At 44.9% G+C, this 27,649-nt stretch overlaps 1 protein-coding gene across 2 annotated transcripts; it reads left to right on the forward strand.

Moving 5' to 3' along the window:
- The first annotated feature begins 1,916 nt into the window (after positions 1 to 1,916).
- On the forward strand, positions 1,917 to 27,649 carry LOC133365529 (uncharacterized). 2 transcript variants are annotated; one of them, XM_061587540.1, is made up of 10 exons: positions 1,922 to 2,050; positions 10,463 to 10,531; positions 11,057 to 11,125; positions 15,805 to 15,876; positions 16,750 to 16,818; positions 20,278 to 20,355; positions 21,275 to 21,343; positions 23,329 to 23,367; positions 24,133 to 24,168; positions 25,568 to 27,649. In XM_061587540.1, the coding sequence occupies exons 1-10, from the start codon at positions 1,988 to 1,990 to the stop codon at positions 25,763 to 25,765; spliced, it is 762 nt and encodes a 253-aa protein (XP_061443524.1). In that variant the 5' UTR covers positions 1,922 to 1,987; the 3' UTR covers positions 25,766 to 27,649. The 2 variants fall into 2 exon arrangements, with proteins under 2 accessions (XP_061443525.1, XP_061443524.1); XM_061587541.1 differs by lacking the exons at positions 20,278 to 20,355; positions 21,275 to 21,343 and having other exon boundaries at positions 1,917 to 2,050.

Here is a 27,649-nt window from a genome sequence, read left to right on the forward strand (position 1 = left end):
TATCTGTGAAGCATCCTAGATGTGATCTTTTGGGTAAGGCATGCGAGGCCTCTGACCTATGATAGCCCAACTGGTAGTCTCAATAAATATTACTAACTATTTATCGGACAGAGCAAGCTGTTAGTTTCCCTGCTTGGCCTTATGCCAGCCAGTGCCAACCTGGTGCCGTCTAGAGGTTTCTGCTTTTTAAAAAAATAATTGTTATTAATTTCTCTTATATATATTATACTTTTTACTCATATCTTGATAAAAGTGCTATGGGTGCCAGCACCCCTGTCCAGGATAAAATGTCTGCCAGTGGCAGCAAAAAAATACTGGTGAGAACCATCACAAAAAAGGCAGCAGATGCAATGCAACAGAGCCATTTGGGCACATCATTAGATAAGGTTCTGTCTGTCCCGTTTTCACCACTGTTTTTTCCTGGATCTGTTTTAGGTTCCTGGCGTCATTGAAAGTGTTATTTGTATTACATCGTGAACAAATAGTTCAGAGTTCCAGAGTTTAGCATACTGTGACGATGGTGCCCTATCACCACCATTTACAAACAGCAATAGAAATAATTTTGTTGGCATACGTAGCAAAACCAAGCCACGCGGCAAGCGGCCAAGCAGATGTCCACGGGAAGCCCGCAGGCAGGAGCTGAGTGCAACAGCCCACTCTCCCCACTCGTGATTCCCAGGAATTGGTATTCAGCAGCATGATCTTCTGACAGCAGAGGGAGAACATAGCCATTATGGCTAGTAGCCATGAATTTGTCTATTCCTCTTTTAAAGCCATCCAAGTTGGTGGCCGTCACTGCCTCCTGTCGGAGCAAATTTCATTCCAAGATCAGCAGTGCTGTGGGAAATTCAGGAGTGCAGGGTCCCTTCATGGGAGTCACACCACGCCCCCTCACAGCCACAACCCCAGGATTCACTCTCTCTTCTGCAATTACAGAATTGTAGAACCCAAATAAAACTAGAGGCACTCTCCCCCCTCCGCTTCTTAATCTCTCTCTCTCTCTCTCTCTCTCTCTCTCTGGGGGCTAAACGTTGCCAGAAATATTTTGATTTTAAGAATTCTGAAATGAAGCAAGGGTGGGATTAGGATGTGGGAAACCAAGGCACGTTGCCATGAAGCTCACTTGCCCTAGGAGCCCATCATCATGAAATGGGAAGAGTCTTCTCAGTGACTGACTCACTTCCTTTCACTTTGTTTGACTCCAGTCAGCATGAAAGGACAAGGAAACATGTTATTAGCCGAGTGAGAAGACTCTTCTCAGTGGATAACATGCCAATTTGCTTCTACATAGGGACCCTGCTCCTAAAAAAGTAAGGGGTCCACGGCCCTGGATGACTGCACCCCTGCCCAAGATAGAAAGTCTTTCTTATTTCTCCTCTTCTTAATTTACTTGTAATTTTTTCCACTAAAGCAAGACTCCATATTTTGTTATACCTATAAGCTTTTGCGGCCCCTGTCATATATTTTCAGAGTCTGGCTGCTGCTAGTAAGTGGCTAATCAGAGCTTTGCTTTTTTTAAAAAATAAATAAATTCTAATTTATTAACAAAAACAAGTGCAACTCCCAGTATGGGATAATAGTACAGGTAAAAAGGACCACAGCAACAACAAGCCACACAGAGTATATAAGAGAAAATTAGGCGGTGGGTGTGACAAACCAAAGGTAAGTCACATTTTGAATGTAATTTCAGGGGGGAAATATTCAACAGTGCTAGTTTGAGGGTCTGGATCTGTTTTTGGCTACAAATCCCATCAGCCCCGACCAGCAATGCTGCCGGGAGCCATACCCAAAACATTTGGAGGACTTCAGGTTGGGGAAGGCACCTTATGCTAACAGGTCTCGTGCGTGGCAGAGAGTTTCCCCCTGTCCAGTCCCTCTCCAATGACTGGAAACAGGTCCAAGGTGCAGGGCCAAAGGGAGGGACGTCACTGCTGTTAACGCTTCTCCCACCCTCCTGCTTTTGGTTCTGAAGACAGAGTCGGCAACCATGAGGAAGCTTTGGCTGATCCTGGCCACTCTCTTGGCTTTTGTGGCCTTTGCCGTCGGACAGGTGAGTGTTATGTACATTTGTGTAGATATTAGCAGAGATTGTCAATGGTCTGAGATGCGTGTGTGCATTTACCTAAGTAGCAGGCTTTTACCCTGCATTAGGATCACTGAGACATAAGATTTAGTAAAATAAGAAAAGCTACTTTATTTATAGAAAGCATAGAAGATAGGAAAGGCATACCTAGTTCTAACTAGGTTGGAGGCACAATGCCCAGACGTGGGTCTTGCCCTCATGGCTCAGGAGGAACAGCAAAGACAGAGATATCTCCTCTCTCCTCAGACAGTGTAAGAAGATGAAGAAAGGAGGGACAGGTCAGCTTCCCTGAGCATATCAGTTTACAACGGAAGGAATTCAGTCAGAGCATCACAGGTAAAGGTAGTCAAGCCTATCCATCTGGAGGACCCGAACTCTATCTCCCTTCTGGAACATAAACAAAAGAACAAAGTTGCTCTTGCCCCACTCCCAACAGTGACCAATGCTGCAATGTGCTCTTAGATCATGGGGAGAGAACGAAAGGCAGAGGGGCCCCAGCAGGATTAGTGCAGGCAAAAGAGAGAAGGAAAAAGGTCAAATCAGGAAAGTCCATCTTCGGTTAAGATCAGACTTCCCAACCTGGCACCCACCAGTGCCATGCTGATGGAAACTCTAGGCCAAAACATCTGGAGGGCAACTGCTGGAGGAAGACAATTTAGAGAGGAAACTGGGGATCCATTGCTGTTAAATATTCCACGCTCTGGGAGTGGCTTATTTTTGTGAATCAACTAAGCATACAATCTACCCTGCCAGAGCCTTGTCATGGCAGCACTAGAGAAAGGATGGGATGGTTCTGTGTCTAACAAAGTAAGCCACTGCTCCTCTGGTTAGGCTTCAAGGTGCTCCAGCATTTTGGATCTTCCCAGGGCTCTAGGACAGCCTCTGTTTTGGGGATCTCGATTTGACCATCCCTGAGGATTCCCACCCAGCCACACACAAAAAAAAGTATCCCATGGGGATCTTGCATGCAAAGGACTTTTCTTCTTTGGAAGGGGCTGTAAGACGCATCCTTAAAGAGAGATGTCTGCATTTGGCAATTCTTCCTTGCAGTATAATCCAGCGTTGGGCAGTTCCACCAGCTAGTCTCTTAGAGCAGGGTGGGTTGGAAGACTCAGGAGAAGGTAGCCACCTGCCTCTAGTTGGTAATCCAGGAAAATGTGGCCTTTGAGTGAGGGAGCAACAGTACTGAAGAGGGTCCCAGCACTGGAAAGAGAACCCCTCCAGTATGATATGGGGCAGAAGGGGGCTCCAGTTACACTCAAAGATGGGAGAAATTGGACTGGTGTGAGCATCAAGCTAGCCTGAAAGTCTTGCTCCCCAATTCTAAAAATGAGGTGGCATAGGCTGTGGTTTCCCAGGGAAGAGACAAAAGCACTCTGCATGTGCTCTGAGGCCCTTTATTGTTATTGATTACTTCATCTGTCCTGAGGCCCAGCACCGCCAATATGCTCTGTGGCCACGGCTTGTGCATCTGAGCTCATCTTAAGCCACAACGAGGAATCCATCAGATGTCTCAATCTTGTCCGCAGCTGGCTGAGTGTCCTGGCTTCCTCACCCATGCCCTGCAGCACACTGGCCCAGGAGAGGGCAGAGGGAGGGAGGGCACTCTGCGGCACATCTTATATTTACCTGGCCTGGCTGCTGCAGACTGTTGAGGGGCTACACGGGAAGTGGACTGGACTGTGAAAGACCAACCGAAATGGTGTTTGCATTTTGACCAATTTGTAGGGCAGTACAATATCTCAGAGAGGAGTTCAGGTCTCCTGCTCCCCTGGTGCATTCACTACAGCTGCCCAATTTCCCTGCTTTTTAAAGTTTGATAGAATAGCTGTGGGCTATAGGTATGTTCTTAAACCGCAAGGTTTTTTGCCTATTAGTGAATTTCCCTGCTTTTTAATCTGGGACGTAAGAAATGGGATCCTGTCCAAGTTTGCTGAGAATGGATGGATCATTTGCATGCTTATTGAGTTCAATGGGATTTACTCCCCTGCAATCATGCTTAGGATAGGTGAAACTGACCACAGAGGATGGGGAGGGGAGGAGGAGGGAGGGGAGGAAATGCAGAGGGGAGGACTTGGAGGGGAGCAGGCAGGATGGGGAGGGGAGGAGAAGGACAGGTTTGATCATTTGCATGTTTATTAAATTCAGTGTGATTTACTCCTGTGCAATCATGCTTAGGATAGGTAAAACTGATGGGGGGGGAGGCAGGGAGGGCTGGAGTGGGCAGGGGAGAAGGAAGGAAGAGGAGAAGAGAGGGGGAAAGCAGGACTGATCACTTGCATGCTTATTTTCAATAGGATTTACTCCTATGCAATCTTGATTAGGATACGAAACACTGGCCATGGGGGAGGAGGAGGGGGAGTGGGAAGCAGCGTATTGGAGGGGGGCAAAGGAAGGTGAAGGGGAGGGCAGGTTTGATCATTTGCATGCTTATAGAGTTCAATGGTATTTACTTCCATGCAATCATGTTTAAGATAGGTAAAACTGACCATGGGGAGGAGGAAGGGGGGGAGGAGGGGGAAGGGGAAGGGGAAGGGGAAAGAGGGGATTGGAAGGGGATGGGGAGTGAGGGGCAAAGGAAGGGGGAGGGAAGGGGCAAGAGGAGGGGATAGGAGGAAAGAGAAGGGAGGGTGGGTTTGATCATTTGCATATTTTTTGAGTTCAGTAGGATTTATTTCTGTGCAATCATGTTTGAAAATGAAAATGGACTGCCTTCAAGTCAATCCCCACCTATTGCGACCCTTTGAATAGGGTTTCCATGGTAAACGGTATTCAGAGGTGATTTCACCATTGCCTTCCTCTGAGGCTAAGAGGCAGTGAGTGGCTCAAGGTCACCCAGTCAGCTTCATGGCTGGGTGGGGATTTGAACCCGGGTCTCCCAGGTCGTAGTCCAACACTGACCCAGGGAAGGGGCAGGGAGTGGGAGGGGAGGAGACTGAGGGGGGAAACCCGACAGGAGCTGAGAAAGGTCCGGTTCGGAATAAACCTCCCCCCTGGGATAAAAACCAAAGAAATGATGAAATTTTAAAAGGGGTAGGCCTAGAAGTAGGCATTGTGAGAGCAGGGGCACAGGATATCAATTCAGAAGAGCAAAATTACCACAGGCCTAACCACAAGTGCCAAAGACACTTGAAGAGAGACACTGCTTACAAGTGCCTGTACGCTAATGCTAGGAGCCTGCGAACCAAGATGGGAGAACTGGAGTGCTTGGTCTTAGAGGAGAGCATTGATATAGTGAGCATAACGGAGACCTGGTGGAATGGAGAAAACCAGTGGGATACGATTATCCCTGGATATAAACTATATCGGAAGGACAGGGAAGGACGTATTGGTGGCGGAGTCGCTCTATACGTGAAAGAAGGCATTGAATCCAGCAAGCTCGAAACCCCAAAAGAGGCAGACTCCTCCACAGAATCGTTGTGGGTGGTGATACCGTGCCCCAGGAGGGACTTAATACTGGGAACGATCTATCGTCCCCCTGATCAAAATGCTCAGGGAGACCTTGAGATGAGATATGAAATTGAGGAAGCATCCAAACTAGGAAAGGTGGTAGTAATGGGTGACTTCAACTACCCGGACATAGACTGGCTGCATATGTGTTCCAGTCATGACAAAGAAGCAAAGTTTCTAGATATTCTAAATCACTATTCCCTAGACCAGTTGGTCATGGAACCGACCAGAGGGACGGCAACCCTGGACTTAATCCTCAGTGGGGACCGGGACCTGGTGCGAGATGTAAGTGTTGTTGAACCGATTGGGAGCAGTGACCACAGTGCTATTAAATTAAACATACATGTAACTGGCCAATTGCCAAGAAAATCCAACACGGTCACATTTGACTTCAAAAGAGGAAACTTCACAAAAATGAGGGGATTGGTAAAAAGAAAGCTGAAAAACAAAGTCCAGAGGGTCACATCACTCGAAAATGCTTGGAAGTTGTTTAAAAACACTATATTAGAAGCTCAACTGGAGTGCATACCGCAGATCAGAAAAGGTACCGCCAGGGCCAAGAAGATGCCAGCATGGTTAACGAGCAAAGTCAAGGAAGCTGTTAGAGGCAAAAAGTCTTCCTTCAGAAAATGGAAGTCTTGTCCGAATGAAGAAAATAAAAAAGAACACAAACTCTGGCAAGAGAAATGCAAGAAGACAAGAAGGGATGCTAAAAAAGAATTTGAGGAGCACATTGCTAAGAACATAAAAACCAACAACAAAAAATTCTATAAATACATTCAAAGCAGGAGACCATCTAGGGAGACAATTGGACCCTTGGATGATAAGGGAATCAAAGGTGTACTAAAGAACGATAAGGAGATTGCAGAGAAGCTAAATGAATTCTTTGCATCTGTCTTCACAGTGGAAGATATAGGGCAGATCCCTGAACCTGAACTAACATTTGCAGGAAGGGATTCTGAGGAACTAAGACAAATAGTGGTAACGAGAGAGGAAGTTCTAAGCTTAATGGACAATATAAAAACTGACAAATCATCGGGCCTGGATGGCATCCACCCGAGAGTTCTCAAAGAACTCAAAGGTGAAATTGCTGATCTGCTAACTAAAATATGTAACTTGTCCCTCGGGTCCTCCTCCGTGCCTGAGGACTGGAAAGTGGCAAATGTAACGCCAATCTTCAAAAAGGGATCCAGACGGGATCCCAGAAATTACAGGCCAGTTAGCTTAACTTCTGTCCCTGGAAAACTGGTAGAAAGTATGATTAAAGCTAGATTAACTAAGCACATAGAAGAACAAGCCTTGCTGAAGCAGAGCCAGCATGGCTTCTGCAAGGGAAAGTCCTGTCTCAGTAACCTATTAGAATTCTTTGAGAGTGTCAACAAGCATATAGATAGAGGTGATCCAGTGGACATAGTGTACTTACTTTCAAAAAGTGTTTGACAAGGTACCTCACCAAAGACTTCTGAGAAAGCTTAGCAGTCATGGAATAAGAGGAGAGGTCCTCTTGTGGATAAGGAATTAGTTGAGAAGCAGAAAGCAGAGAGTAGGAATAAACGGACAGTTCTCCCAATGGAGGGCTGTAGAAAGTGGAGTCCCTCAAGGATCGGTATTGGGACCTGTACTTTTCAACTTGTTCATTAATGACCTAGAATTAGGAGTGAGCAGTGAAGTGGCCAAGTTTGCTGACGACACTAAATTGTTCAGGGTTGTTAAAACAAAAAGGGATTGCGAAGAGCTCCAAAAAGACCTCTCCAAACTGAGTGAATGGGCGGAAAAATGGCAAATGCAATTCAATAGAAACAAGTGTAAAATTATGCATATTGGAGCCAAAAATCTGAATTTCACATATACGCTCATGGGGTCTGAACTGGCGGTGACCGACCAGGAGAGAGACCTCGGGGTTGTAGTGGACAGCACGATGAAAATGTCGACCCAGTGTGCGGCAGCTGTGAAAAAGGCAAATTCCATGCTAGCAATAATTAGGAAAGGTATTGAAAATAAAACAGCCGATATCATAATGCCGTTGTATAAATCTATGGTGCGACCGCATTTGGAATACTGTGTACAGTTCTGGTCACCTCATCTCAAAAAGGATATTATAGAGTTGGAAAAGGTTCAGAAGAGGGCAACCAGAATGATCAAGGGGATGGAGCGACTCCCTTACGAGGAAAGGTTGCAGCGTTTGGGGCTTTTTAGTTTAGAGAAAAGGCGGGTCAGAGGAGACATGATAGAAGTGTATAAAATGATGCATGGCATTGAGAAAGTGGATAGAGAAAAGTTCTTCTTCCTCTCTCATAATACTAGAACTCGTGGACATTCAAAGAAGCTGAATGTTGGAAGATTCAGGACAGACAAAAGGAAGTACTTCTTTACTCAGCGCATAGTTAAACTATGGAATTTGCTCCCACAAGATGCAGTAATGGCCACCAGCTTGGATGGCTTTAAAAGAAGATTAGACAAATTCATGGAGGACAGGGCTATCAATGGCTACTAGCCATGATGGCTGTGCTCTGCCACCCTAGTCAGAGGCAGCATGCTTCTGAAAACCAGTTGCCGGAAGCCTCAGGAGGGGAGAGTGTTCTTGCACTCGGGTCCTGCTTGCGGGCTTCCCCCAGGCACCTGGTTGGCCACTGTGAGAACAGGATGCTGGACTAGATGGGCCACTGGCCTGATCCAGCAGGCTCTTCTTATGTTCTTATGAGATTGGGTGGGTGGGCACTGGGCAGAAGGGAAGCCCCTTTCCTTTCCAAAAGGAAAACATTGTGAACAGTATCATTCCTTTTCGGCGTTTCCCCCACCTTTTTATTCTACAGCAGGCACATGTAGCCTCCCACCCAAATTTAAACCAAAGGTGTCCCTGGCCACATCCACACCAGGCCTTTATTTCACTTTGGACAGTCATGGCTTCTCCCAAAGAATCCTGGGAAGTGTAGTTAGTGAAGGGTGCTGAGAGTTGCTAGGAGACGCCCTGTTCCCCTCACAGACCTTCAATCAGAGTGGCTGACTGTTAAACCATTCTCTCAGGGGAATAGGAGTCTCTTAGCACGCTTCACAAACTACACTTCCCAGAAATCAAAGTCTGGTGTGAGTGTGGCCCTCTGATTAGCTAAGCTCAGCAGCTGTGAGGCTTTTAGAACTCTGACAGTTGGTTCTTACTGAGCATGCTCCGCGTTATCATTGGGTCCCAGCCAAAATTTATTAAACTAATTAAAAATCAGCTAGGCATTTTTTAAACTTTTAAACTGCAGCAGATGAAGGTCAGAGTATGGGGCAACGTCAGTATTAGGATTACAGGTACTCTGTGAAAATGGCGGATTTTTAATGAATTTCAACAGATTATGAAAACTCTCAGAGAAAAAAGTCCAAAAGGGCTCTGAGGTTTTTCTCTCTCTTTTCACACTTTGAACTGTCTATTCTCTCTGACTGTTTTGTGTATCGCCATGAAAATTGACAGGGTTGTTAAGCAAGCATTTCTGAGTTCAGGTCGACTATAAGTTTTGTAAGGTTTTGTTTTGAAATGAGCTTATGGGAAGTATCAGAATGGCATGGGGGTATTTTCAATTTAACATTGCGGAATGTGAAAAATCCCCACTGGCTATAGTATACAGCCACTCTCGTGGCTGTATAATGAATGTAAGGCTCTGAACACACCAGTCACCTGCAGAAAAGCGTTTCCATTGGCCACACCTAGAAGGGGAGAGGGTTGATTTGCCAATCAGTTGCAAAATCTCTCTCAAGCTAATGTTTTTTAACAAATGCACTCGAGCTGCTCCCACCAGGTTTTGCAGTAAAAAGGGACACGGGTTTGACTAGCATTGTCGTGTGACCCCATTTTCAGAAGAGAGAAGTAGAGACTCACTGGAACCGGCAGAACAGGGAGTGTGTCTCTACCCTAAGACTTCTCTTGCGGGATCAGATGAAAAGTCCCTTAGGCCAGCCTTTGCCTGCCTCATGCCCTCCAGATGTTTTGGACTACAACTCCCATTGGCTTAGTCAGCACAGCAAAATGTGCCTGCCCACGGGCTCTAGGAGAATGGGTGGCCATGCTCTACGGCCCTCTTGTCTGTATTCTTAGACTCACTCACGCCAGTCTTCTGAGCATTGAGGGGTACAGCATGTCCATGGGTTAAGTTTCCTTCGAATGAGGCCTCTGGACATTGGTAACTTTTTTGTGACATATGGTTTTATTTTCACATATATGCAGGCCAGTTTCTCCAGCAGATGGCCCCAGACTCACTGTTCCCCATCAGATTTCAAAGGGGGCACAGCAAGAGCCCACCCCGCAAATGCTGTTAGCTTACAGAGTCTAAAAGTCAGTCTTTCTCTCTGTTTGATCTAACTCTGAGCCTGCGAGTATGTTGCTGTCATTCATGCATGAACACCAAGATATGTCTACAACATCGCCCTCAGCCAGGAGAGGAGGGTGACAAGGCCACGCCCTCTTGCTATACTGACATTTGCCTTCCGGAAGGATCTGAAGCTTATATCACAAAGGAGATATGTAACAGAGTTGATCAGGACTATTTACTTAATGAGAAAATTGGTTTGATCATTTTAAGCAGTCTTCACCTATTCCAGACCCCAGTCTTCCAACCACAAAATCACGGGGATGGAAGGGATCCCCAGAGGACATTCAGCCCAACCCAAATATTAAAACAATATAATTGCCTATTCCAAAAGTGAGTCCTGACTTTGAAAGCAATTTCTGGAGCTGGGCTATGGTCCGCCTTCCTTGGGTCTAATTCAGACCAGTCCCTTGTTCAGGTTTGGATGCCTCAAATCCCACATCGCAACCTCCAGCTTCACGGCTGTATTCTTCAGGCAGCACACAGAGCATGTGTGTGTGTGTGTGTGTGTGATTCACAGTGCTGGTTGTGAGCCTCTTGCTAGGGCAATGCAACCTGACTCTCTCCACCTCTCTATGTACAGAACAGAATACTGACAAAGCCACGTGCAAGGAGATGGTTCTGCCCTGGATGCTACACACCTCTGTTTCAGGTAAGCTCAAAGAGGCTAACTTGGGCCTCGTTTTCCACTAACAGCAGACAAGGGGCAAAACTTTATTCTGAGTTGCGCCCCTTTGGACATCGGGATGACTCACATTTCTCACCCCTAATATATCAGATAGCTACTGGATGAAAAGGTAAATAAAGGGAAAGTAATAAAAACAATGGGAAAATATAAAGAAGAAAAGAGAAAAAGGCTTCATTCTGTGTGAATGCCCGTTTCCGAATGTCCATTTAAAATATTCTGAGCTACCAGAGTTGGAGAGCAGCTCTGTGATGGCCACCAAGGCCAGCCAATCAGCTGTCTGCACAGCCAGATTCTCCTTGACACATGGAGGGACCCCTTGCTTGCTCCTGGGTTTGTGTCTAAACAGAAGTGACTGTGAATCCACACCAGGTTCATCCCTCAAAGGAGAGAAGACACTTGATTGGTGGAATATCAGAGAGTGTTGAATTGTTGGGGACACGTCACACAAATGCATGGCATGGCTCTCTCTAAAAGTCTTTCTTTCTGCAGTCAGATTCAGAGACAGGTGCCACATCAGTTGAGGATTCCATCTTGTCACCTGTGGAGCCCAGCAAGCAGGTATGTCTGGGACTGAAGAGGCTGGAGTGTGTGGGGGGGGGCATGGAGAGAGAAACCCTGTCTAGTCCGTCTGGAGGCCCACAAGTCATTCTCTATCGATATGCACTCTTTATATCAACTCGATCATTCTCACAATCAGGCCACTCAAAGAGATTTTTGCCCATCTTGCCAATACACACATTTAGGGGTGACATGAACTTGGCAGTCCACATGAGTCATCCTGGGAACGGAGAAGTGGGAGGGAAATTACTCCAGGTTCATGTGATGGCAAATCTGAGCTTGTCCACCAAATGCAGGGGAGAGTTACTGGAGGGCAGCCTTAAAACTGTTCAGCGGTTTTGTGGTAAATCTGGATTTAATAAGGAGCATCCATAACCACACTGGTACAGAATGGGGAGCCCAAGTGTAAAGGCAGCTGTGTGAATCCGTTATATCTATATTTAGCTATAGTTCTGTTTACACCCCACCCCCAAAGAGCAGCAGAAATTGGTTTCATCTTTTTAGCAGGCCTCATCTATTCCATCTATTCCCTGTCTTACAACCACAGAATCACGAGGCTTGATGGGCTCCACAGAGGACATCCAGCCGAACCCAAATCCTAAAACAATATAATTGCTTGACATATTCCAGATCTCCTGACTTTGAAAGTGATTTCTGGAGGTGGCCTATTGCGAGCCTTCCTTGGGTCTAATTCAGACCAACCCCTTGTCCAGGTCTGGGTGCCTCAAATCCTAGGTTCCCACCTTCAGCCTCACAGCTGTATTCTTCAGGCAACAATAGGACCATCAGCATGGAGCTGGGTGGGTGGCTGGGCAGAGCAGAGCTTGGAAGATTACTTTTAAAAAGTAATAAATTACAGTTACAGTTACATGGCCCCCAAAAGTAGTAATTACCGTTACAATTACAATTGCTCTGAAAGTAACTGATTACTTTACTTTTTCTCAAAAGTAATGACTGCAATTACATTTCAGTTACTTTTTTAAAAAAATGCCTACAAGGGGCTGGCCTTGGCTGCTGCACATCTAACTAGCCTAAAACAACATTAAAAATAAACAGGTAGTAGAATAATTATTTTTATCCATAAGATAGCAATGGTGGTCTCTCTGCTGGTAAGGGAGGTGGGGAGGGAGGCAGAGGACACTACTCATATCTTTGCACGCCAAACCAAGTGCAACCCCCCCACTCAGCCAGCCAGCATAATCTCTCTCACTTAACCACCTCCCAGACCCTGCCCTGCCACCAACTAAGGGACACTCACCCAAGCAAACATTTTCCCCTGAGATGCAAAAAAGTTAAAATACTGCAAATGCAGCACAGTAGCCAGAGAGGGGGTGAAAGCTACTTTGTGTGCCAAGTGCAAACACATCTCTCTCTCTCTCTCTCTCTCTCTCTCTCTCACACACACACACACACACACACACACACACACGTCATCTTTCACCTCCACAGTTCTTTATCTCCATTCTGCTGCTGCCTCCTTCTCCTCCTTTATCCATGTTCTTGACCTCCGGATCCTTTTCCCCTCCACTCCATTCTTCACCACCACTATCTGTTTTTTAAAATAATTGTTTTCTCCACTCCACCCCGTCTCACTCTTCGCCTCCTCCCTCGTCGCCTCTTACCCATCCACAGAGCATGAGGAAAGAGCGACAGAAGCCCAGTTTGAGACACATTATTTTCATCCACAAATCAGAGGAGCAGAAGACTTCCCCTGCTCCCTCCCCCCCCCAGTAATGCCCAAAAGTAATTCTGGAAACGTTACAATTACTCCACAAAAGTAGTAAAATTACTCCTAGTTCTATTACAATCAAAATGTAAAGGAATTAGAATCCTAGAGTTGGAAGGGGCCTTGTAGGCCATCGAGTCCAACTCCCTGCTCACAGCAGGAAATCCACAGCTAGAGCATCTCCCGCAGATAGCTGTCCAGCCTCTGCTTGAAGACATCCAGTGAAGGGGATCCCACCACCTCCCTAGGCAGTCGGTTCCATTGCCGAACCGCCCTTACTGTCAAGAAGTTCCTTCTAATGTCCAATCTGAATCTACGCTCCTGCAACTTAAAACCATTAGACCTAGTCCTTGTAACTAGTAATTCATTACTTGTAACTAGTTACTTCCAATCTCTGGGGCAGAGGAAGGAGGCAAGTGTGAAGCATTTTCCCACAGCCCTATCATTATTATTATAATTAATTAGGCATTGCTTTGCTTGCACAGCAACCCAAAGGCACTTACAGCAATAAGGTTAAAAGCAACGATAACAAACCCATTCAAACAACAAACTAAACCTAAAAACAGATCAGGACAAAATCAATCACAAACTTGTTTCTCAGCTGCACCACTTCAGACAGCAATGGGTGGCTCACAGTCCTCACCCCTGAGCCTGATATATCGCTAATGAAATGGTCTATCAGTAGAAGAAGAGTAAAAAGAATAAAGGAGATATATAATGAATTTGGGTCGGTTGGGGAGGTTGCATTCTATGCAAATGCCATTTTTCAAATGTTCAGTGAACTTTTCAAACTGCCACTCTGGTTGGGTTTTTAAAAGGCCTTTTTAAATATTCTGATGGGGCAAGGTAGAAGAGTGCCTTTTGTGACTGCCACCACAGCTAGCCAATCAGCATGCTGCACAGCCGGCTGCTCCTTGACCCAGGAGGGGCAACCAGTTGCTCCTGGGCTTGTGTCGCAGCAGGAGTGGCAACTGTGAATCCGCAGCCGGTTCACCACTCCAAGGAGAGAGATGTTTGGGGAATGTTTTCTTTTTCCTCTGTCTGAGGTTGGCCTAAGTACAGTTCTGGTCGCCTCATCTCAAAAAGGATATTATAGAGTTGGAAAAGGTTCAGAAGAGGGCAACCAGAATGATCAAGGGGATGGAGCGACTCCCTTATGAGGAAAGGTTGCAGCATTTGGGGCTTTTTAGTTTAGAGAAAAGGCGGGTCAGAGGAGACATGATAGAAGTGTATAAAATTATGCATGGCATTGAGAAAGTGGATAGAGAAAAGTTCTTCTCCGTCTCTCATAATACTAGAACTCGTGGACATTCAAAGAAGCTGAATGTTGGAAGATTCAGGACAGACAAAAGGAAGTACTTCTTTACTCAGCGCATAGTTAAACTATGGAATTTGCTCCCACAAGACGCAGTAATGGCCACCAGCTTGGACGGCTTTAAAAGAAGATTAGACAAATTCATGGGGGACAGGGCTATCAATGGCTACTAGCCGTGATGGCTGTGCTCTGCCACCCTAGTCAGAGGCAGCATGCTTCTGAAAACCAGTTGCCGGAAGCCTCAGGAGGGGAGAGTGTTCTTGCACTCGGGTCCTGCTTGCGGGCTTCCCCCAAGCACCTGGTTGGCCACTGTGAGAACAGGATGCTGGACTAGATGGGCCACTGGCCTGATCCAGCAGGCTCTTCTTATGTTCTTATGTTCTTAAGTATTACTTAGTGTTTAATTTTTATGGCCATGTTTCCCAACTCTGTGGCACTGCTCTCTAAAGTTCGTTGTTGCTGCAGGTGCATGAAGAAAAATTGTCATCCTGCCACCTGTGCTGTGTCTGGGTCTGGGGCGCTTGGGAGGCGGGCAGGGGATGGAGGTAGAATGGCTGCCCGGTCTGGAGGCCCACAACTCACTCACCACGGATGAGCACTTTTTATATCCACTGGGTCAGAGTCACAAGCAGGCCAGCCAGACATATTTACAAGTGACATATTATTCATGATTACATTGCTATCCCACATGTCTCCCAAGGAGCCCAACGTGACATACAAACATGGTTCTCCCCCTCTGGATTTTATTCTCACAACAACCCTGTGAAGTAGGTTAGGCTATGAGACAGTGATTGGCCCAAGGTCGCCAAGTGAGCTTCCTGGTTGAGCAAGGATTTGAACCCTAGTCTCCCAGGTCCCAGTCTGACACTCTAACCACTGCCCCATACTGCTTCTCCCAATCCATGAATGTCATCACGGGAATGGAGGCAAGTCAGGAAATCAGTCCGGGTCCGTCCAGAGGATGTATGAGGGAGTTACTGGAGGAGGGCAGCCTTAAAACCACTCAGTGTGGAATGGTAAATCTGGAAGTGCAAGAGCTCCTCAGGACCGCATCTGTACGGCACTCCCCCAAGGGAAGCCCCAGATCCATTCTATGATATATCTGTAGCTATAGCCAACCTCCAAAGGGCAGGAGAAACTGGTTTAATCATTTAAGAAGTCCTCTGCTATTGCAGTCATACCACTACAGAATCACAGACTGGAAGGGATCCAGAGAGGACACCCAGCCCAACCCAAATATTAAAAAAATATAATTGCCTGACATATTTCAGAAATGAGCCTTGACTTGGAAAGTGATTTCTGGAGCTGGACTATGGTGAGCCTTTCCTGGATCTCATTCAGACCGGTCCCTTGTCCAGGTCTGGGTGCCTCAAATCCCAGATCGCCACCTCCAACCTCACAGGGCTGTATTCTTTAAGCAGCGCATGGAGCATCAGGGTGGAGCTGGGTGGGTGTCTTGGCAGAGGAAGGAGTCACGAAGCATTTCACAGCCCTAAAGAGTTATCCCTTCTCTATTGAGTTTCCTTCCAGTTCAGTCGAGTGTGTGTCCCTGCGTGTTTGAGAATGCTGGGACGATGCCACCCTGATACTTTTGTTAGGGCTATGCCACATTAATGCTCTCCACCTCTCCATGTGCAGAACAAAACATTGGGAAGGCTACTCCCAAGATGGCAGCCCTGCCCTGGATGCTTCCCAGCTATGGACTTAACGGTAAGCACAAAGGGAATAACTCGGGCCTTGTTTTCCACCAACCACAGAAGAGTGGGGAAGTTTGATTCTGAGTTGCACCCCTTCTGACATCAGGGGATGACTCACATTCCTCACTCCTAATATATCATATAGCTAACTGGATGAAAAGGTATATAAAGGAAAAGTAATTTAAAAATGGAAATGGACTGCCTTCAAGTCGTTTTTGACTTATGGCGACCCTATAAATAGGCTTTTCATGGCAGGCGGTATTCAGAGGGGGTTTCCCATTGCCTTCCTCTGAGGCTGAGAGGCAGTGACTGGCCCAAGGTCACCCAGTGAGCTTCATGGCTGTGTGGGGATTCGAACCCTGGTCTCCCAGGTCATAGTCCAACACTCTAACCACTAGGCCACACTGGCTCTCCTAAAGTAATAAAAACAATGGAAAAAATATAAAGAAGAAAAGAGAAAAAAGTTTTATTCTATGTGAATGCCCTTTTGCGAATGTAAATTGCCCTTTTTAAAACGCCAACCTGTTTGGTTGTTGAAAAGACCTTTTAAAATATTGTGAGCTACCAGAGTTGGAGAGCAGCTCTGTGACGGCCACCAAGGCCAGCCAATCAGCTGTCTGCACAGCCAGATTCTCCTTGACACATGGAGGGACCCCTTGCTTGCTCCTGGGTTTGTGTCTAAACAGAAGTGACTGTGAATCCACACCAGGTTCATCCCTCAAAGGAGAGAAGACACTTGATTGGTGGAAGAGTCCGGGCAAAGATTTTCTTCTCTCTCCCCCCCCCCCCCAAGAGCTTGTCCTGAGTATCAGAGAATGTTGAATTGTTGAGGACACGTCACACAAATGCATGGCATGGCTGTCCCTAAAGGTCATTCTTTCTGCAGGCGGATCACACGATAAATGTCACATTGGTTGAGGATTCCATCTTGTCACCTGTGGAGCTCAGCAAGCGGGTATGTCTGTGATTGGGGCAGCTGGAGTGTGTGTGTGTGTGTGTGAGAGAGAGAGAGAGAAACCCTGTCTTGTCTGTCACTCACCATGGATGAGCACTCTTTGCGCCCATCCATACCTCCTTTTAATCCACAATCTAACCCTCTTGCATGTCCATTAGTTCTCCGGTGTTCATATGATGTTCCCTGCCATTTCACTTTCTCCTGATTAAATCTACACTTCCCCTGCCCTGCTATAAACTGATTATTTTTTCTGTCCCAATTATTAACTGCTCTAACCTCTGCTGTGTTGACGTCTTTACCCACTTTTTTGCATTATGGGCAGATGACCTGAGATCTCTCCCTCTGTCTATGCCTCCGCCTTCTTCCTTACAGTTGATTCCTGCTTCCAATACTAAACCAGGGGGTCTTCCCCCTTCTGGCTTCTGTAGCATTGCTTTCTAAACTGCTCTTTTGCAATCAAACACAAAATGAAATGTTTAATAAATTACACTTCCACTTAAAATTTTGCGATATTATGCAAACAAAGGCCAATAGACTTCATTGAAAACATGGCAAACTTGCACATGCTCACCTATTCCAGATCCCTATCTTACCATCACAGAATCATGAGGCTTGAAGGGTTCTAGAGAGGACATCCAGCCCAAGCCAAATCCTAAAACAATATAATTGCCTGACATATTCCAGAAGCAAACCCAGACTTTGAAAGCGATTTCTGGAGCTGGCCTATGGTGAGCCTTCCTTGAGTCTAATTCAGACTAACCCTTTATCCAGGTCTGGGTGCCTCAAATCCCAGATCGCCACCTCCAAGTTCACACCTGTATTCTTTTTTTTTTTTTTTCAACAATTTTTATTCAAATTTTCATAAAACATACAAGACGAAATCATAAAACATTCAAAGACAAAAAACAAAATCAAAAATAGTTAAACAAAAAAAAATATATATATATAAAAATAAAAATAAAAAATAAAAAATAAAGAGTAAAATATTGACTTCCCATTTGTCAAAGATCAGATCAGTTATAAGTCTATAATATATAACAATCCTGTCTCTTAAGTCATATTATAAAATCACTTTCCTCCAATAGTTATCTTACTTAATCATCAAATCTCATAAACATTACTTTATTCTTTCCACAAAAAGTCAAAGAGAGGTTTCAATTCTTTAAGAAATATATCTATCAATTTTTTTTTCCAGATAAGCATATCGATTAATCCATCTCATTACTAATTATGATAATCTTATTGTCATAACCATAGTAAAAATAAACATTTCAATTAATCCATCACATCAGAATCTGTTAGGTTCAGTAATTTCAGTAGCCATTATTCTATTATCCCTATTAGTTCCATTTTCCATCTTCCATCTTCAGTAGTCTTGTTAAGTCCAGTAATTTCGGTATCCAATCTTCCATTATCAGTATTCCATAATAATCTTGCTGTCAAAGCCATAGTCATATAGTAAGAGTCTGATGGGAATTACCTCTATCCCAAATATTTTCTTGCCATCCATTCTGAATAGGTTGCTGAAATACTGCTGTAAAATCATATCTCTGTTCTTTTTTTCAAAATACACTGGGTCATCTCTTGAAAGTTTTTCCATTGTCACATGGCTGCAGTTAATTCCATAGATTTTCTCTATATTGGGCTCCATCACATCATTCCAGTCCAGAAGATTATCCATGCCATTGATAACTTTATCTCTAGAATCTTCATTAATTTCTTCAGAGATAACATTGAGTTCCAAACAATAGATTTTATTTCTAAAGTCCATAGACTCCAAATCTTTTTCCTGTTCCACGTTTGTTCCAATCTCCGGGGTCTCCTCTCTCACAGGGACCCCTGTTCCAGTCTCCAGGGTCTCCTCTCTCACAGGGACCCCTGTTCCAGTCTCCAGGGTCTCCTCTCTCACAAGGACCCCTATGTCTTTAATCTCCTGTGTCTCCAAACAATAGATTTTATTTCTAAAGTCCATAGACTCCAAATCTTTTTCCTGTTCCACGTTTGTTCCAATCTCCGGGGTCTCCTCTCTCACAGGGACCCCTTCCAGGGTCACCTCTCTCACAGGGACCCCTATATCTTTAATCTCCTGCGTCATTTTACTCAATTCAATTTTCAGCTCCTTACAACCCTGTCGCAGGTTTTGTTTCGTTATCTCAATCTCATCCATTATTTTCTGAAACATAGTTATTTCCAGATTCTCAGCCACTTTCTTAATTGCCATTTTAAAAGAAAAATATAGGAAAACCACTTCTTATTTCAGCAACAATTGGGTTAATACTCCAAACTTGGTGACATCACAGTATAAACAGAGCAGACAGCCTTATCTCTCCATAGTTAAGTAAACAAAATGCAGTTCCCAGGATCGAAACAATTAATGGCAGTCGTCAAGAAACAGATTCGTCAAAATAAAATAGACCAAAAAGAAAGTAGTCTCAGACAGTATAATATTCTTCAAAATAAAAATCTGGAATAGAAATCCCTCTTCTGTGTGTATCTTTAGAATGCAAATCCAGGACAGCTTTTTGCAACAAAAACAGAGATAAGCTATTAATTAGTGCGTAGCAGAGAGAAGTTATGGCTCCCCAGTGAGATGTCAAAAACCGATCAATCTGGCAAATCTCTTTTAAACAGCAACAATTTAAGTCAAGTAAAAGAAAAATATAGAAAGAAGGGTGCTTGCCTGTTAGTGCGTTCTCTCTTAGAAGATAAGATGAACGTTCGCTTTATCAGATAGAGCTTGCTGTTAAAAATCCGTCCCACCTTCGTCGGCTGGACCTCGTCCCATAAATTAATGAGATCTGGTCGTCCCAACAAAAATAGGCTTTGAGGTTAATCTCTTCGTTTCTCCCTACCCGGGAGAAGTTTAATCAGTCAAAAAAAGAAAAAATCTGACTGATATATCTGAATAAGCTTCTTTTGAGGCAGGAGCCCGTCTCAAAAGCAGGCACAGGCTAAGTCACCCTTCCCGGAAGCCTAAGTTCACACCTGTATTCTTCAGGCATCACATGGACCGTCAGAGTGGAGCTGGGTGGGTGGCTGGACAGGGGAAGGAGGCAATCCTTAAGCATTTTCCTACAGCCCTATCATATTTATTATAATTAATTGGCATTGCTTTCCTTGCAAAGCAACCCAAAGTGACTTACAGCAATAAGGTTAAAAGCTACAATGACAAACCCATTCAAACAACAAACACAACCTAAAAACAGATCAGGGCAACTGAAGACAGGTCTTGCAAGATGTGCCATATTAAAAGAGGCCATTGACACTTGAAGCCCTTCAAATTAAGGGCCAAAAGCCCAGGTATAAAGGACAGTTTTCACTAGGTGCCTAAAAGGAGCCTGAGAGAGTTATTAATTGGCTGTGGTTCCACTTCAGATGTGTGTGCGTGTGTGAGAGTGCTGGTTGTGGGCCTTGTGCTAGGGCAGTGCCACCCTGACGCTTTCCACTCTCCAAGCGCAGAACCGAACATGGGCAAGGCGGAGGCCTCCCCCGAGAAGGAAACCCTGCCCTGGATGCTGGACAGTTATGAGACCATGGGTAAGCACAAAGGGAACAATGCTGGCCTCGCTTTCCACGAGGAGTATTTATTTATTTATTATTTTATTTATATCCCACCCTTCCTCCCAGTAGAAGCCCAAGGAGGCTACCAGTGGTAGCTGAAGCTCTCCTTCAGGAGGAAGGCTGGGGATGTAAAATCAATCAATCCATTAATCAATCAATCACAAACTTGTTTCTAAGCTGCACCACTTCAGACAGATAAGAGATAACAGCTAAGGTTTACAGTAGTTGCACCTTCTTGACATTTGCAAGTTGCCTGTCTGGTGCTGAGTCGCGGATCTCCCTCAGTAGGGCGTCCCAGGGATCCACAAGGCTCCCAGAATTCTCTCTGGTTGAACCATTTTAGCTTGACCAAAGTTAGCTATTCTTGACAGGGCTATGGTGAGCCTTCCTTGGGTCTAATTCAGACCCGTCCCTTGTCCAGGTCTGGGTGCCTCAAATCCACCTCCAACCTCACAGGGCTGTATTCTTTAGGCAGCACACAGAGTGTCAGGGTGGAGCTGGGTGGGTGTCTTGGCAGAGGAAGGAGGCAATCATGAAGCATGTCCCCACATCCCTAGAAAGTAAAGGCCTTTTAAAATATTCTGAGCTGCCAGAGTTGGAGAGGAACCCCTTGGCTACCAAGGCCAGCCTATTAGCTGTCTGCACAGCCAGATTCTCCTTGACCCAGGAGGGACCCCTTGCTTGCTCCTGGGTTTGTGTCTAAACAGAAGTGACTGTGAATCCACACCAGGCTGACCCCTCAAAGGGGAGAAGACACTTGATGGGCGGAGCCTCTTGGCAAAGGTTTTCTTCCCTCCCCCCGAACTTGGCCTGAGCATCAGAGAGTGTTGAATTGTTGGGGACATGTCACATAAATGCCTGGCATGGCTCTCCCTAAAGGTCATTCTTTCTGCAGCTGGATCACACGATAAATGTCACATTGGCTGAGGATTCCATCTTGTCAGCTGTGGAGCCCAGCAAGCGGGTATGTCTGGGATTGGGGTGGCTGGAGTGGGGGGGGGCAGGAAGAGAGAAACCCTGTCTTGTCAGTCATTCACCATGGATGAGCACTCTTTGGGCCCATCCATACCTCCTTTTCATCTGCGATCTAACTCCCTTGTGTGTCCATTAATTTCCCAGCATCAGTATGATGCTCCCTGCCATTTCGGACTTTCTCCTGATTAAATCTGCACTTCCCCTGCCCTGCTTTAAAATGATTATTTTTTCTGTCCCAATTATTAACTGCTCTCACCTCTGCCGTGTTGACGTCTTCCCCCACTTTTTTGCATTATGGGCGGATCACAGGGGTAGGTCCCACCCTCTACCCATGCCTCCTCCTCCTTCAATACAGTTAACTGCTGCTTCCTGTATTGAACCAGGATGCTTCCTCCTTCTGGCTTCTGTATCGCATTACTTTTTTTTTTAAACTACCCTTTTGCAATCAAACATAAAATCAAATGTTTAATGAATCACATTTCTGCTTAAAAGCTATTTTGCAGTATTTCCCAAACAAAGGCCAACAGGCTGCAACTGAAAACATGGCAAACCTCCATATGTGCGTTAATTCAAAAAGTCAGATATCAGTTTATGCGGTCTTCTGGAAAAGCACGGAAAAAGCAAAGTACTCTTCTGGACCAATCACCGTAAAGGGGTGGACTTAGGGCTGTGACTAATGCAGAAGCAAATTAGACCCCCCAAAATTAACGCCTGGGTGTATGGATGTGAAAATTCAGGTTTTAAAAAATAAATCTGAGCACAAACAGAACATGTATGGATGTCGAGGCCACCAACCGAATATGGGAAACGTGGATTTTGAGATTAGGTATGGATGGGCCCTTTATATCCAGTGGGTCATTCTCACAATCAGGCCACTCAAAGAGATTTTTACCCAACTTGTCAATACACACATTTAGGGGTGACATGAACTTGGCAGTCCACATGAGTCATCCTGGGAACGGAGAAGTGGGAGGGAAATTATTCCAGGTTCATGTGATGGCAAATCTGAGCCTATCTAGAGAATGCAAGGGAGAGTTACCAGAGGGCAGCCTTTACACTGCTCAGCGGTGTTGTAGTAAATCTGGAAATGTGGGAACTCACCAGGACAGTGTTCGTAGCCTCATTGCTATGGAAGGGAAAGCCCCAGTATACAGGCAGCTCTGTGGATCCATTATATCTATGCTTATCTATAGTTCAATCTACACCTCACCCCCAAAGAGCAGCAGAAATTGGTTTCATCTTTTTAGCAGGCCTCATCTATTCCAGATCCCTGTCTTACAACTACAGAATCACGAGGCTTGATGGGCTCCACAGAGGACATCCAGCCGAACCCAAATCCTAAAACAATATAATTGCTTGACATATTCCAGATCTCCTAACTTTGAAAGTGATTTCTGGAGGTGGCCTATTGCGAGCCTTCCTTGGGTCTAATTCAGACCGGCCCCTTGTCCAGGTCTGGGTGCCTCAAATCCCAGGTCATCGCCTTCAGCCTCACACCTGCATTCTTCAGGCAGCACATGGAGCATCAGAATGGAGCTTAGTGGCTGGCTTGGCAGAGGAAGGAGGCAATCATGCAGCATTTCCCCACAGCTTTATTATTGTTGTTGTTGTTATTTAGTCGCTTTCTTTGCAAAGCAACCCAAGATTAAAACCGATGACATAAGATTAAAACCAATGACAAATTCATTAAGTCAACAAACACAACCTAAAAACTGATCAGTGCAAACGAAGACAGATCTTGTGTGATGTGCCACATTAAAAGAGGCCATTGACACTTAAAGCCCTCCAAATAAGGGGCCAAATTTTGCTGGGTGCCTAAAAAGAGTCCTTGATTGTTATTTCCCTCTCTATTAATTGGTTTTGGCTCTATTAATTGTGTGTGTGTGTATGTGTGCGTTTGCGCTTGAGAGTGCTAGTTGTGGGCCCCTCACTAGGGCGATGCCACCCTGACACTCTCTATCTCTCTGTGTGCAGAACCGAACATCAGCAAGGCGACCCCCAGGAAGGGCATCGGTAAGTGCATAGAGAACAATTCAGGCCTCGCTCTCCACGAATGGTAGCTGACGCCCTCCTTCAGTCAGTCGATCAGTCCTAAACTTGTCATTGAGTTGCACCAATTCAGACAGCAATGGATGGCTCATAATCCTCTTCCTGAGCCTGATATATAGCTATTTTGTTTAGAAAAGATGTTTTTAAAGCTATTAAAAAAAAATGTTTAACATTGTTTTAATGTATTTTGGGGTCTTTTTATGATGTTTTAAAGTGTTTTTGGTGTTTCTGTTTGCCGCCCTGGGCTCCTGCTGGGAGGAAGGGCGGGATAAAAATCAAATAATAAATAAAATAAATAAATGGTGTATCAGTAAAAGAACAATAATAAGAATAGAGCAGATATCTAGAGAATTGGGAGGGGAGAGGTTGCATTCCATGCAAATGCCCTTTTCAATGACCTTTTAAAAATGCCACTCTATTTGGGTTTTTAAAAGGCCTTTTAAAACATGCTGCCTTTGTGACTGCCACCAAGGCTAGCCAATCAGCACGCTGCACAGCCGGCTGCTCCTTGACCCAGGAGGGGCAACCAGTTGCTCCTGGGCTTGTGTCGCAGCAGGAGTGGCAACTGTGAATCCGCAGCCGGTTCACCACTCCAAGGAGAGAGATGTTTGGGGAATGTTTTCTTTTTCCTCTGTCTGAGGTTGGCCTAAGTATTACTTAGTGTTTAATTTTTATGGCCATGTTTCCCAACTCTGTGGCACTGCTCTCTAAAGTTTGTTGTTTCTGCAGGTGCATGAAGAAAGAATCGTCATATTGCCACCTGTGGTATGTCTGGGCCTAGGGTGCTTGGGAGGCGGGCACGGGGTGGGGGGCAGGGGATGGAGACAGAATGCCTGCCTGGTCTGGAGGCCCACAGCTGGAGTCCCACAACTTTTTATTTCCACTGGGTCAGAGTCACACCCAGGCCAGCCAAAGAGACATATTTATGAGTGACATTTATTTATTTATTTTATCCATTATTGCGTTGATATCCTGCATTTCCTCCAAGGAGCTCAAGGTGTCCTACAAACATGGTTCTCCCCATCCAGATTTTATTCTCACAACGACCCTGTGAGGTAGGTTAGGCTGACAGACAGTGACTGGCCCAAGGTTGCCCAGTGAGCTTCGTGGCTGAGCGGGGATTTGAACCCTTGTCTCCCAGCTTCCAGTCTGACTACTGCACCACACTGCCTCTCCTAATGCACATAGGTTGTCATGGGAAAGGAAAACTGGAAGTGCAGGAGCTCATCTGGACCACTACCCCAAGAGAAGCCCGAAATTGAAGACACCACTGTGGATCCATTCTATGATATATCTGTATCTATGCCCAACCTCCAACTACAGAATCACAGGCTGGAAGATATCACGATATCTGTTGGAACGCCTCTCCCGATATGAACCCGCCCGTTCACTACGGTCTACTACGAAGGTCCTCCTCCGGGTCCCAACCCATAGGGAGGCCCGGAGGGTGGTGACAAGATCTAGGGCTCAGTGGTGGCCCCCGAACTATGGAATAGTCTCTCCGAGGAGGTGTGCTTGGCGCCGACACTATCATCTTTTTGGCGCCAAGTTAAAACCTTCCTCTTCTCTGAGGCATTTTAATTTAAGTTAATTTAATTTTCAATTGTTGTCATCTGATTTCAGTTTGTACAGTTTTTTTATATATTCTGTTTTATGAGATTGTGTAATTTTATTGTATTTTTTGATGTTCACCGCCCAGAGAGCTATTGCTAGTCGGGCGGTATATAAGTTTAATTAATAAATAAAATAAATAAATAAGGCATCCAGAGAGGACATCCAGCCCCACCCAAACATTAAAACAGTAGAATTGCCTGACATATTCCAGAAGTGAGCCCTGACTTGGAAAGCGATTTCTGGAGCTGGGCTATGGTGAGCTTCCCTTGGGCCTCATTCAGACCAGCCTCTTGTCCAAGTCTGGGTGCCTCAAATCCCAGATCGCCACCTCCAATCTCACAGGGCTGTTCTGTTCATGCTGCATATGTAGCAGCAGTCGAGAGCAAGTTTGCTTGACTAAGAAAAAAGACAGACCCTCACAACAACCCCTAATCAGCTTCCCCCACCCCTAGAGAGCTATAGGTTTGCTAAGCCTTTGCTGGTCTTGTACCGAAATAAGCAAATTCAAGTTTGCTAAGCCATCTCCTGACTTCCTCCTCTTCCTCTGCAGGGTTCGAGGTCAAACATCAGGACAAAAAGGGATGCTCCGTGGCGGCGCAGAGGGAAGCTGCGGACAAGCACCAGGGCTATGTGCCGGGGATGCTATTCAGGGCTGACGATTGTAGCCCCTCCTGCCCAGGACAGCAAAAACCAGACCTTGATTGGAAGCCACTCAGAGTCAGACGGGGATTCCAGCGAAGAAGATTAGCTGCCACCTGTTGCATGAGCTTCCACCTGGGGCTTGGAGTCCAAATCACTGACTGACACTGAAGAGCAACCTAGACGTGTCATTATTCACACAATTCATTATTAGAAATTACATTATTGTTATTTTTAAACTTTTAGAGTAGCAGCTGCTGCTGGTGGAATCATTGGAACCATTTTGGTCTGAGAGGACTTGCAGCACAATCCTAGCCATGTCTACTTAGAAGTAAGTCTTACTGAATCCAATAGGGCTTTCCCCTAGTTATAGATGGGGAGAAATTTGATTCAGTTCACATTTAAAGGCAATTGTAACTAATTTGCACGTAAAAAAGGGAAGTGAAACTCTGCTACTCTTTGAAATTCACACTTCTCCGGATTTTGCAAAGCAGTTTTGCAGCCAAGTAGTGTATAAAAAAATGCATATATTAGGGGAAAGTGTGCGTAAAAATGCATATATTCGTGAAAATAACATACAAAATTGCATTATAGGGAAAACTGTTTTGAAAAAATGTGCACATTAGGCAAAATTGCATACAAAAATGTGCATACTAGGAGAACTTCATTGATGAATTTTCATGAGGACTTAAAAACCACAGTGATGTGAAAATGCTGAGAACTGACTGGAAAAATTAGAAACTGAGAGAAATTGAAATGGGCAGATTGGCTTGTCCCTACCCCCAGATAAGTAGGATTTAGTGTCTTTGTTTGCCGCCCTGGTCTCCTTCTGGGAGGAAGGGCAGGATATCTATCAATCAATCAATAAAGAAGTAAAATGCAGCCTTGCAGAAGAGAGAGGTGGAGATGCGCTGGAACCAGCAGAACAGGGAGGGTGTTTCTACCCCCCCTCCCTGTCTCACATACACACACACACACACAATTGGTTCCTACAAATCACATTGCATGGCTGCTATTTTTTTTAAACCACACAATTACAAATTACAATTTGATTCTCTGATGGAAACAAGACGATTTAACCCATTTAATATACTGACCTTCATCCTAAATGGGATTTCATGGCAATATACAATGAATTAAATCCTTAAGACAGCAAAAGTGACAGCAAGTTAAAATGCCTACGCGAACAAGAGTGTTTTTATTGCCATTGCAAAAGATTGGAGGGTGGGCGCCAGGCAGGCCTCTTTGGGTAGGGGATTTCCATTGATGAGAAAGCACTCTCCCTTGTTGAGTAGCCTTCCATGGATCAAGTGCCTTTTCCATGTTTACCCATTATAAATTCAAACTGTGTTCTGTTAGCAGGAAGATTTTGCAAAATAAATTCTTGTTCAAAAGTTTTTTTAATGTTTATGGTCATTTGAACAATTTAATATTTTTGGACACATAATGAGAAGACATGATTTGCTAGAAAAGTCAAAGCTGGGGAAAACAGAAGGCAGTAGAAAAAGAGGAAGGCCAAACAAGAGGTGGATTGAATCCATAAAGGAAGCCACAGACCTGAACTTACAAGATCTGAACGGGGTGGTTCATGACAGATGCTCTTGGAGGTCGCTGATTCATAGGGTCGGCATAAGTTGAAATTGACTTAAAGGCACAAAACAACAGCAAATATTTTTGGTCAGCCTCTCCATTTCTTCTCCTGGGTATCCACCTTCACCTTGACATTTCCTTTCCTCAGTACTATTTTAGCATTGTTTTTTGAAAATTAAAGAAATAACTTTTTAAAATTATCTTTAAAAAAATTAATTCCCATTGCAATAATTCTCGATAGCAAAATTGCATGAATTAAAAATACCTGGCTCTCTCTATATCTGTCTGTAGGTGTAGATGTTGACACAGATGTATAAGTAGATCTAGAAATGTCTGTGTGTGTGTGTGTGTATATATATATATTTGCAGCACTTACTCTATAATAAACCACTGTCTGAAAGTA

This window comes from Rhineura floridana, chromosome 10 (assembly GCF_030035675.1).
Source record: "Rhineura floridana isolate rRhiFlo1 chromosome 10, rRhiFlo1.hap2, whole genome shotgun sequence".
Classification (NCBI taxonomy): Eukaryota; Metazoa; Chordata; class Lepidosauria; order Squamata; family Rhineuridae; genus Rhineura; species Rhineura floridana.

Coding starts and splice junctions, on each gene's coding strand:
- LOC133365529 (XM_061587540.1), top strand. CDS start 1,988: ATGAGGAAGCTTTGGCTGATCCTGGCCACTCTCTTGGCTTTTGTGGCC. Junction 11,126..15,804: donor CTGTGGAGCCCAGCAAGCAG/GTATGTCTGGGA, acceptor CTCCATGTGCAG/AACAAAACATTGGGAAGGCT. Junction 21,344..23,328: donor CTGTGGAGCCCAGCAAGCGG/GTATGTCTGGGA, acceptor CTCTGTGTGCAG/AACCGAACATCAGCAAGGCG.